This window comes from Narcine bancroftii, unplaced genomic scaffold (assembly GCF_036971445.1).
Source record: "Narcine bancroftii isolate sNarBan1 unplaced genomic scaffold, sNarBan1.hap1 Scaffold_785, whole genome shotgun sequence".
Lineage (NCBI taxonomy): Eukaryota > Metazoa > Chordata > Chondrichthyes > Torpediniformes > Narcinidae > Narcine > Narcine bancroftii.
In genome coordinates, this window is record NW_027212290.1 from 25001 (window position 1) to 37087 (window position 12087).

General features: G+C 41.8%; 1 protein-coding gene across 1 annotated transcript; it reads right to left on the minus strand.

The window, feature by feature from the left end:
• Positions 1 to 5940: 5940 nt before the first annotated feature.
• LOC138751168 (scavenger receptor cysteine-rich type 1 protein M130-like) lies at positions 5941 to 11468 on the minus strand (the record flags this gene model as incomplete). The annotated part of the gene is made up of 5 exons (XM_069913225.1): positions 5941 to 6203; positions 8757 to 8834; positions 8918 to 9004; positions 10503 to 10634; positions 11163 to 11468. Coding segments are annotated over 5 exons (626 nt in total), but the record flags the coding sequence as incomplete, so codon positions are not given.
• Between the last annotated feature and the right edge of the window lie 619 nt (positions 11469 to 12087).

The following is a 12087-nucleotide window of genomic DNA, read 5'->3' on the forward strand; positions in this document are numbered from 1 at the left end:
AGATCCCAAGTGTCCTGGGAATGCCAGAAAATGCAGGAAGGAATGGAAATAGAAAGGGCGCACAGAACATTAGTCCCAAAACCACAGTCACAACATAAACCAAGTTCCGTTTTAGTAAAATTTCTGAGATACACGATAAGAGAAAATATATTGGAGAAGGCAATGAATAAAATTAGAGAAGACAAAAAACCACTGGAGTACAAAGTACCCAGGCATAAGTTTTGAACTCCTAAAGAAGAGGAAGGAGTTTAACGCAGGAAAATCGATCCTATGGAAAAAAGGGTATAAATTTATGTTAAGATATCCAGCGGTGCTTAAAATAGTTATCCCGGGGGAGCAAAACAGTCTGTTCTCAGATCCAGAGAAAGCACAAGAATTTGCAGAACGCCTGCAAGACAGAAAGAGAGATGAAGAGATGTAACAAGAACGAAGAATGACGACAAACTACATATAAAGATGTAAAAATTATGTATAAGTAAAAACTAAAGGAGGGAAGAAAAGGGAAGTAAGGGAGAAGGGGGGGGAATTAAAATAAAAAGAGAAGAAAAGAGGGGAGCTTTGTTGTAATGTGAAGATAAAAGTCTTTTCTGGAGGGGGTTGGGTGGGAGAGAATAACAGTCACTGCAAAATCAGTTGACACTTGCGAACAGATTCACAGTCTGAATGGAGAGGGGAGTTGTGGTTGCCTGGCAAGGAACAAGGGGCGACTCAGAGAAGGGAGGGACACGAGGTTAAGGGAATTTTAGATGTGGGAATGTTTGAAGTAGTGTATGTTTTAGAAGTGTTGTCATACAATGCGTTCAAAAAAAGAAAACTGAGAAATGAAAATGGGGAAAAGGGGAAAGGTGGTGGTGAGGAAGTGGAAATGAGATGTAAACAGAGTAGGAGATGGCCATGTTGAACTATATGACTGTAGAGCTCATCGAAAGAATCAAAGACTTGATCCAAACCAAGGCTTTTATTAGCAAAAGACAGGAGCTCTTCACAGGTGGCCGACCAGTCCAGAATTATCCGACCTGGCTAGGGACACAACCCTTTAAGGCCCAGACAGTAGGCATGGCTTAGCTCTCAGCCAATCGCTGTAAGCACAGTCTAGATACTGTAACTATATACACTATATACATTGGTGATAGATCTGTACTATCACAATGACTATAAATATTAATGGAATACATAACCAAATCAAAAGGAAGAGGCTATTAAATTTACTGAAAAAAGAAAAAAAAGATATAGCATTCATGGAGGAAATGTATCTAACTGAAGTGGAACACAAGAAATTAAGGAGAGACTGGGTAGGGCACGTAACGGCAGCGTCATATAACTCAAAAGCCAGAGGTGTAGCTATATTAATCAATAAAAATGTACCAATCAAAATAGAGGAGGAAATAATAGATTCAGCAGGGAGGTATGTAATGATAAAGTGTCAGATATATTCAAAATTCTGGAATGTGGTCAATATATATGCACCTAATGAAGAGGATCAAAAGTTTATGAAAGATATCTTTTTTGAAGATTGTAGATATGCAGGGGAATATATTGATAGGAGGGGACTTTAACCTTAATTTGGATTCAAAGATGGATAAAACTGGACAAAAGACTAGCAGAAAGAACAAAGTAGCCAGATTTATGGTTAAATCAATGCAGGAAATGCAACTTTTGGATATATGGAGGAGACAACACCCAAAGGAGAAGAAATATTCATATTATTCGAGTAGACATAAAACATACTCAAGGATTGACCTGTTCCTGTTGTCAGCCCATATCCAAGGGAAAGTTAGGAAAATGGAATATAAAGCTAGATTGTTATCTGATCATTCACCCCTGTTATTGGCAATAGAACTGGAGGACATCCCACCAAGAACATATAGATGGAGATTAAACTCCATGCTACTTAAAAGACAGGAATTTAGAGAATTTATTGAGTGCTAAATTAAAATGTATGAAGAGCATTTGATGGCTCTGAGCCTGTGCCCACTGGAGTATAGAAGGATGAGGGGCAATCTCTTTGAAACATCTGAACATTGAAAGGGCTGGATAGAATGGATGGAGAAATGTCTTGCATGGGAAAAGTCTGGGAACAGAGGGCACAGCCTCAGAATAAAATGGCATCCCTTTGGAACAGAAACGAGGAGGAATTTATTCAGCCAGAGGTATTGTACAGAGGAATTCTTTGCCTCAGATGGCTAGAGAATGTAACATCCTGCTCTATTTATGGGACTTCCCACATTTTTCTTCTGCACCTCCCTTTTTGGAAAACTTACTCTGATCCTCCTTTCCTCTGACAACAGTTCAAATCTTCCTCAGGAACACCAGCAAGCTTTCCCAACTCAATTATGTAATTCAAGTGCAAGCCACCCCCCTTGTTACAACTACTCCTTCACCAGAAGTGGTCACAGTGATCTAGGCATGTGTCAATTGTGCCCAGGCAAAATCAAGCAGATCTTTTGAGGAGAATAGAAGATGTAGGACTTCACTGAAGAAGGAGATCAGGAGAAGAAAAAGAGGGTATAAGATGGTTCTGGTAGATCAGTGGTTCTCAACCTTTTTCTTTCCACTCACATCCCACTTTAAGTAATCCCTATGTCATCGGTGCTCTGTGTTTAGTAAGGGATTGCTTAAGGCGGAATTTCGGTGGAAAGAAAAAGTTTGAAAACCACTGTTTTAATTGTCCCTCGTTGACTCGGTATGTGCATGGTCTCATAACACCAAAAGAAATGGATCAATGACAATTTTTCTCAAGCAAAATATTTTGGTAACATTTGGGTCTAGAGCAGTGATTCTCAACCTTCCCTTCCCACTCACATCCACCTTAAGCAATCCCTTACTAATCACAGAGCACCAATGGCATAGGGATGACTTAAGTGGGATGTGAGTGGAAAGAAAAAGGTTGAGAACCACTGTGGTAGATGTTAAGGGGAATCCTAAGAGAATATATATTAAGGGCAAAAGAGTAACTAAGGAGAGAATAGGATCCCTTGTAGATCAGTCAGTTTGTCAATGTGCTCAGGAGATAGGCAAGGTCCTTAATGAGTACATCACATCTGTTTTTACCATGGAGAAAGATGTAGAGACTAGGAAACCTGGAAACAAATGGCAATGACTTGCAGAGAGTTAACATTACAGGAGGCCTTAAAATGCCACAAGGTAAATAAATCCTGGGACTGATCCCAGAACATTATGAGAAGCTAATGAATATTTTGCAGGAGCCTTGGCAGAGATATTTGCACCATAAGTAGCACAGGCTGTCTAATAATGTTTACTTAAAATCAGCTGTAAAGAGAAACCAGAGATTAGCAGGCTGGTGGGCTGAATGTCAGTCACGGGTAAGTTACTGGTGGTGATTGTTTTTGGGCCAGGTTCTGCTTGGCCTTATGTGGGAGATATTGTGTCCAACAAATTTGATTGAGTTTTTGATGAGTTGATCAAAATTTATGAAGGTGGTAGATATTGTTGGCATGAACTTTAGCAAGATCTTTGACAAAGTTCTACATTATAGGATGGTCCAGAAGGTTTGAATACATGGGATCCAGCATGAAGTGGCCAACTAGATATAGAATTAGCTAGACAGTATGAAACAGAGGTTGGTGGTGGAGGAGTATTACTCGGTGGTGTGCTACAGGATCCTATTGGGTCCACCGTTGCACCATTCCGAGGGTTAATTTGACAACACACCGTGACCACCATCAACACCCACTTAAGCCATTCCCACTTTTATTCCCTCTTATATTATTGACACTACCCCCTCCCCTGACATTTTACCATTCACACATTAGTGGCACTGTACCTTGGCAATCATTCCACAGCTGACATGTCATTTGGTCTCATTAACTACTGAGACCTCAATTAACCATTCTCATTGCACACTGCAAGAGTTTAAATCATCTGCATCTCAATATGACGTGTGATATAGTAACCTGGACAGCCATTGCAACTCTTTCCAAAATGTCATTGTCTACACTTTCTTTAGTCATTGTTTTGTCCATATTAACATTTCCAAATCTATCGCCATTAACAGTATCTCCAACGTCGCTGTTTTCCACTGAAGAGGGCAACCTCACATTTCCCTCCAACTGCCATGTTCGCCTTCACTTATTTAACTGCTGTAACTTAATATAATCCTGTTCATATCCTGTTTCCTATGCAAAATCTTGCCAAGTTTTGTATCTTCTGTAAATTTGGAAATATTTGTTTGGTCCTGCAGCGAGGGATGGATTATGAACAGCTGGGTTCCAGGAACTGTTGAACGTGGTCCATGTCTCAACATTGATCACCAACATCAGAGAGACTCATTTATTACCACTGCTGAACATTTCCAAAGTCGTGTTTATTTGTAGATTCAGTATGCTCTATGTTATTGTCCAACCTCCTATAGAGTCAAAGAGTCAGACAGCATGGGAACAGGCCCTTCAGCCCAACTTCTCCATGCTCTGGGCCCGCCCCATTTACTTGCATTTGATCCATAATCCTTCTCATTTCTTCCTCTCCACAAAGCTGTCCAAATGTCTTTGAATGTCAAAATTGTACTCACTTCTGCAGGTTCTTCTGGCAGCTCAAACCAGATATGGACCACAGTCTAAGTGTACAAATTTCCCCTCAATCCCTTGCTAAATATTTCTCCTCTCTACTTGAAACTTTGTCCTCTAGTTTTAGAATCATCTATTTCAGGAAAAAGACTGTGAACGAACATTCATTTTATCTCTGGTCCTTGTGATTTTATGAACCTCCCCTCAGCCTCCTATCCTGCATGGAATAATGATCCAGCCTATCCAATCTCTATCAATAACTCAGAATCAGTTGTATCTTTCTCAGCCATTTAACACATGCTTTTGAAAACAATAAATACCATGAAAAAGCTTGTTCTTCCTCATTAATTGTCCTGTATATGTATTTCTTGTCTGTATGTGTGTTATCTCTGGTTGTATGTGTGCTTGTTTTGTTCTGAGGACCAAAGATCATTTTTCATCAGGTTGTACTTGTACAATCAGATGACAATAAAGTTGATTTGACAATTACGGAAGGGATGTGGACAAGGAACTCCAAAACATTGGTCAAATTCATTCCTGTTCATTCATCCATGTTGAGATTCCTCTGTTCTCTTGCTCATCTCTCCGTTACTAAATACTTCATTGCAAATTGTAGCGTTTTCCTTGCTTGTGAATAAGTTGATGATGCCCTGAAGACGCTGCATGTTTTCCAATAATTTGGATCAGGACAGCTTCATCATTTATTGATGTTTCCAAAATTATTATCATGACCAACTCTTTTCCCACCAATTTCAAACGTCTGTGATGTAGATTAAGTGGTCCTTGGGATTTATTGATTTCCAGTCTAGTCATCATCATTTTATTGGGGACAATAACATCGACAAAAACTTGGCTGAACTTGTCAATGAGCTGAAGTGTGTGATGAGTGAAAGTATCCATGAGTAGGGAGAAGGGAAGAGTCCCACAGATTTTTAACTTCATTTAATTTTCCTTGAGTTACAGCTACAGCATGAATTGTGTGATGGCTTGCAAACAGTAAAGCATAAGATGCGGGGGTCAACCTCAGGAATACATTTCCCCTGAAGTACCATTCTTTTGCTTAACAAATAGATTTGTCAAGGCTAGTTCAGATTTAAAATCTGATGATCAAACCCAGGCTAAATCTTCATATTCCTGTGACAAAGGGGGAAGGAAATAAAACTGCAAGACGCAACAACAGATTTGGAGCGAGAATCCCCTTCATCCGGTAAGTGCGAAATCATGGTTGTCTGGAGTAATAACTGTGCTGGGAATCCTTTGGGTCGAACGAAATAAGGGGAAAGTGCACCATCCGCTTTTCCCTTTTCTAAAAAAACACAGATGAGGACAAGGAACATCTATGGAAACACTAATCCTCCAAGGTCCAAGAGTAAAATACCACCAATTTAGGAATGAACAACCAACCCAAAGCAAATCATTTAGATGAAAGATTTTTTTTTAATCGAGACATTTACAAAGAAACAACCCCATTTTAGATTTTGAACCAGATGTCAGGATTTTTTATAGACTGAATACGTTGTCTGTATTTCCAATTTCACTGAACCATACGCTTAACAGCTTCCACTTGCAGTCCGATGTCATCCGAAACAAATGAATATTTAGAACTGTAGAAAATAATCCGAATTCTCATAACCTCATTCAAAATAATCCAGCATCATCAAACCACGAGAGAAACGATACCTGAATGATGAACCACACAAGACAGAAGAATTCATGTTGTTTCAATAAATGGTACGAATTAAAGTGTCAGGTAATTCATATCCCTCCGGACCACAAGCCCATGCTGGCCAAATACCCCAATTAACCTACAACTCCCATACGTTTTGGAGGGTGGAAGAAAGCCGGAGCAGCCGGAGGAAATCCACGGGGAGAACGAACAAACTCCTTCCAGATAGTGGCGGATTGGAGCCCGGGTCGCGGGCTCTGCCATAGCATTGCGTTATTAACCACGGCACGAACCGAGCTGCCCCAGTCTCACCACTTCGATTCTTTCCAAACTTCGTAGGAACAGGAAATGTTTGAAATACTCTGCCGAATATTTGAGAAAGAGAAAACAACGGAGCATTTTAAAATGACAACCTTTCATCCAAAGGGCAAACAAGGGGTTCGTGGCCTGAAAGGTAAATTTTGATTCGGAAATAAAAGAAACTGCTGGTAAAACTCGGCGGGAAGAGAAACCGACTTCGCCAGACTGGGAAGGTGGCCAGGTTAGCGCGACGGTGCTCCAGCACCAGCGACGCGGGTTCGAATCCCTGTCGGGAGTCTCCTTGACCAGCGAGGGTTCTCCCGTTACCTCCCACTCTTCAGGAAAGTCCGGGCTTGGCAGATTATGTGCTTGGAATTGGACGGTGTGAGCTTCATTGGCCGGAATCGGCTTCCACCGGGTTGTAAATATTATTAATTTTAATTCTAAAAAGTAAACTCGTGAAGCTGCTGCGATGGTCGGGGAGAGAGTCTCTCTGGTCGTTAAAACGGAGATAAGCACGGAGATAAACTCCAGATCAGCCCATCTGCTCAGTGGACGAACAGAAGAGAAGTGGCACGGGAAAAGGTTCCTCTACCCGAATCAGGAGCTCTGTCTCTCCCCATGGATGCAGCCTCGTCTACCAAACATTTTCTCATCAAAAAAAGATATAGTTTCCGCATCTACAAAGTCCTCTTTGTTTTTTTATTACTTTACGGATCTTGCTTGACCCGCTGAACGCCTTAGCAGTTTGAGTACTCTCCAAGTCTTTAACATCGACTTTTCTGGTGTCTGCTAGCCGTCTCCCCATTCTCCCTCCCTTCTCCTTCCCCGTCTCCTTTCCCCCAGCTCCCCCCTTCCCTCTCCATTCACAGAGCCAACCCCTACCCAGCCCCCCTCCCCCCCGTTTGCTGCCGCGTCCTTTCTCCCTTATTCACCTATTACCGCCTGTTCTCGCAGTCTCTCAAATATTCGGACGGTGCTCCTCCTCTACCCCTCCCCCCTCCATTTTGTTCGGACGCCTGTCTACATTTTGCTTAAACCTTAATGAAGAGCTCAAGTCCGAAACATAGGTTATATATCATTATCTTAAGTACACTGTTTGACCTGCTAGTTTCTCCAGCTTTGTTTTTAGTTTGAATACTTGCTGCATTTCCTTTAATGGTGAAATATTTTATGTAATGTTGATTGATTTTTGCAACTTCTAATCGTGGAGTCACTGCCTTGGTTTCACTCTCATCCTTTAAGTTGGTACTGACTTCATATCATTGCATTCAGGATCTCAGCATCGAGTCACTGCCTCGTCTCGTCTCCAGCTTCCCACGTCCTGTCAAGTTTCCCTCTTGTGTCTGATGACCCACCGGTGTCTTGTTATAAGCTGTGTGCTCTCTTCCCTCTTTGCCAGTTCGTTTTAGCCCTTTGGTGTAAGTGTCGCAGCGCCTTTTCCCTCGCGACAGCCTATTCCCAAGTGTTTTTTTTTAAATATTTGGACTGCTTTTTGACCCTGCCCTCTGTCTTGCCCTGCTAATTTGTTTGCCTTCTCCAATTGATCCCCTTTTTACTGAATCTATGATTCCTAGTTAAAATTCTGATAATCGCCTAACTGAACTGTCTCTGAGTCGTGCGTTTGGGTCGATTCTCACTCAGTCAAGCCTAATTCCTTGATAGTCACGGCGTCAGGGGGAAACGAGTCCTTCCACCCAACGTCCGTGCCCACTCAACTCCTCCCGCTTGTTTGCGTTCGGTCCCTGTCCCTTTCAATGTTTATTGTCTTCTTGCTGATGGATCAGAATATATTGCCCAAGGGAATTCCTGAGCAAGGGCCCAGACCCGAAACATTGGCCATCTTTTTTGGGCCACCCTTCCCATGGGTGCTGCGTGATCTGGTGAGTTCCTCCAGCATTTTTGAGCACTGGAATATATCCGTCGCGCTTCTGGTTTGTGCCTTGGCGAGAGTGAAAATGTTTTGGGCCACAAGAGATAAAATATGGAGGAACAGAACGTCCATGCTAATGGCTCGAGTGAGCAGGAGAGCCCTTTTATTTCAGGACAGAAAGGTCTTCGACCTGAATGAATAAGTGTTTCTCTGTGTCTTGAACCTCCCTGACGGACCGAGTGTTTGCAGCGCATCGTGTTTCCAGCACCTGCTTTTTGTTTCTTTTAATCTGAGAAGTGACCTGTGTTTGTAAAGTTAATAAGTCTGAGGCAAATATTGATTTATTTCTCTCCCTGCTGGGAGTAGCGTGGGATATCATTTCAATCCAATTTACCGTCATTATTTTCATCTTCGTATAAATCGCTCACCATGCAATATTCATCTTCGTTGACACAACTGGACGAATGTCCTTCTACTGACAAAACACAGATCTCATTAAACGGGGTGACCTGCAATTTTAAAGAAACCGCTTCTACCAAGTTTAAATATAGTTACCCTGTTGTCCTCCAAATCCCCGAATACTTATCTCCTCATACATCGGCTGAGGAAATCCAGTGACAGGACGCTGCCATTTTTCATGATCTAAAATACCAACAATATAACAGATCAAACAAATGAAAAGTCAATAATTATGTTCTCTCTCGAAAATTAAATGCACGTGAAAAGGGTTCACCGGAAAACGTGTCCATAGATGGAGAAATAAATGTTATTTCTCTGAATTACGGATGCTTATGGAGTGAATTGGTAAAATACCGATGATACTGTCAGGAAAGGGGCCAAGATGTGGGGTGGGGTCCAGGGGTGTGTCTGAGAGTAGATGTGAATATCTATGAATGTGTGCGTTGGTTTTTCTGTTTAAACAGAAAACAGGACCACAATGTCCGTCTGTATGATGTGTTCAAATTTTTTTTGATCCTCAATTTTGAACAAAATATGTCCCCTCTCGCTGTACATCTCGTTTTTGTTCTTTTCATTAATTGTCAGTTAAGTGTGATGTGACCACATGTGTTTCCCCAATGCTCTGCTCTCTTCCCTTCCCTGTATTGCCCAAGCACATAGGTCAGCGTGAGAACTGCGAGGGAGTCGAGAGATATTTGGGGGGAAATTGTTTTGCACCAAGCTCTACCTTACGTTAATAGTATTAGTGATGTTGTCCCAACATAAGTCGGACCAGCAAATCTGTCTCCTATCTTTGTCTTGCATTACAAATTAAAACCAGAAATAAAACACAAATATAAACAGAAATATCAGATCAGTGTTTTAGATGCAGAGAGGAAGCAGGAAAGATTTTACATTCAATCTGGTCATGTTCCAAGGTGAGGCCTTTCTGGGAAGATTTGGGAAATCTTCTAGAACAAATCACTAAGATTCGATTCGATTTATAGAGATCCCGGAATTGTTTATATTGGGAAATAAAGACCTAAAACCAGGCTGTCTAAATAAACACCAATTGGGATTTGTAAAGATCACATTGACGGTGGCCAGGAAGTGTATAGCGGTGACCTGGAAATCTGATTCCCATCTGGATATGACTCATTGGAAAGCGGAACTAAGATGTTTTACTAAATAGTTGAGTCCATATCATCCACACGTGGGTGTAGCTTCTTAGCCATGGCCACCCTCAACCTCCACCTCTGCATCTGGGAACCACCTGGGATTCCGGGTGTCAGGATAATTTGATTGGTGAGCGAAATGAACCTTCTTCTTTTTTGGTATATTTTTTCTTTTCTCTTTTCAATTCGATTAACTATTTCTCTCCTTTTTTTCCCCCTGAGTGGATGGGAGGGAGGGGGGTTAGGGTTTTTTTCTTTTTTTGTAAACTTACTCAAAATCAACATTAAGATTGTTTCTTTTATGTAATTGATGAATCTCATGTTTTCATGTTAATTTGAAAATATAAAAATAATTTTAAAAGGGATATTTGGGATAATTAAATGGGATAAATATCGGTTTATTGGATGCGTGCATATTGCCATCGACTTATTATTGCAGAAGAGACCGATTCTAAGTGGAATGATTTCATGATTCCAAGAGCGGGTGGAATAGATATTTGTGATATCTGTTACATTCAATCACTCACCTTTCTGGGTTCTTCGCATCATAACTTTGACCAAGTAAAATGACACGACAATCAAAAGAACAGCAAGAATGCAAGGAGTAACGTATACAAAAGCTCGTAAGTAATTAAAAGGGTGTTCGTGCGGCTGGTTACCTGAAAGACAGATAATGTGGTTAATTTGGCGCGTTGCGGCCTTTGAACCAAACCGAAATGTTCGAGAACAACACAAGGTAAAACTTTCGTTCACTAGTGGGCCCTTCGAGGTTAATTTTTCCAATTATTTTAATGTCAATTCTATTCCATTATCCTCACAGACATCCTTTGAATCAACACATCTTAAATATTCATCCAATGGCCTTGCTCATTTCCCAACTTTCAAACGAATGAGAACGACACAACTGATTGCATAGATCACTACAGCACAGAGGCAGGACCCTTCGGCCCTTCTAGTCTGTGCAGAACCATTTTTGCCTAGTTGAATCAGAACAGAAAATTAGAAAGGCAATCAATTATTTCCTCAAAACACTGGGATGAAAGAATGACGGGAAAACGATGTAGAGTGAGATACTCGTTGCGGATTCTCGGGGGCCAATAGGGAACACTTGGCGAGTGCGAGGTTGTTTTATGATTAAAATACAGAAATATCGGGAGAAGTGGGATCAAAATGGAAAGATCACAGACCAGAACATATCACCCCGACGTCTTCTTTGTGACCACAGTCGTGATGACCCATTGCTAAAAATTGGCAATCCCACAGGAAGAATTCACTCCCTTTGCATTTAACCTCGTCCATCCAAATGGTCCCGTTCACGTTGGGGAATAGAATGTGGCCGGAAGCCGAGACTGGATCTCCACAGTTCAATTGCCTACACACGACTGCGGCATCGAGACTATCCCAGGAATCGTCACACACCGTTCCCCACGACCCGTCGAGGAAAACTTCGACTCTTCCGGAGCAATTGTCGAACCCTGCCACGAGCCTCAGACCTGAAACGAGCGACGGACGAGCACGTTAACATGCACCGAATGCATGGTTTACATTTCCCTGAGTCCGAAAATACTGTGTCCAGTCCTAAGTTGTTGTAATGTGTGTGAAAAGGTTCAGGGATTCTTAGGACGTAATGTGTCGCTTTCCAGTTTATTTTACAGTCACTACTGGAGTCACACAGTGATGTACAGTATGGAAATGGGACCTTCAGCTCCACTCGTCCATGCCAACCAAGCTGTCTAAAGAACTAGGATATTACAGCACCACTACAGACCCTTCGACCCATGATAATGTACCGACTTACATATTCCTACCAAAAACAATGACTCCCTCCCTTCCTCATAACCCTCCATTTTTCTTTCTTCCCATGCGCGTGACTGAGTCATATCAATGCCCCTTTTGTACCAGCCTTCACCACCTTCGCTAACAATGCATTCGAGGCACCCACAACTCTCTGTGTTAAAAACTTACCAGAACTGCCACTATACACAACAGCGATCTCACCAACATCACATACAAGCCAATGAGGCAGACATGACCCGCGCCTTTCTCGACACCTTGTGCACCACTTTCCGGAAATATGGAATTCTGCCCTGGATCTCTCTGTCCTGCAGCGCT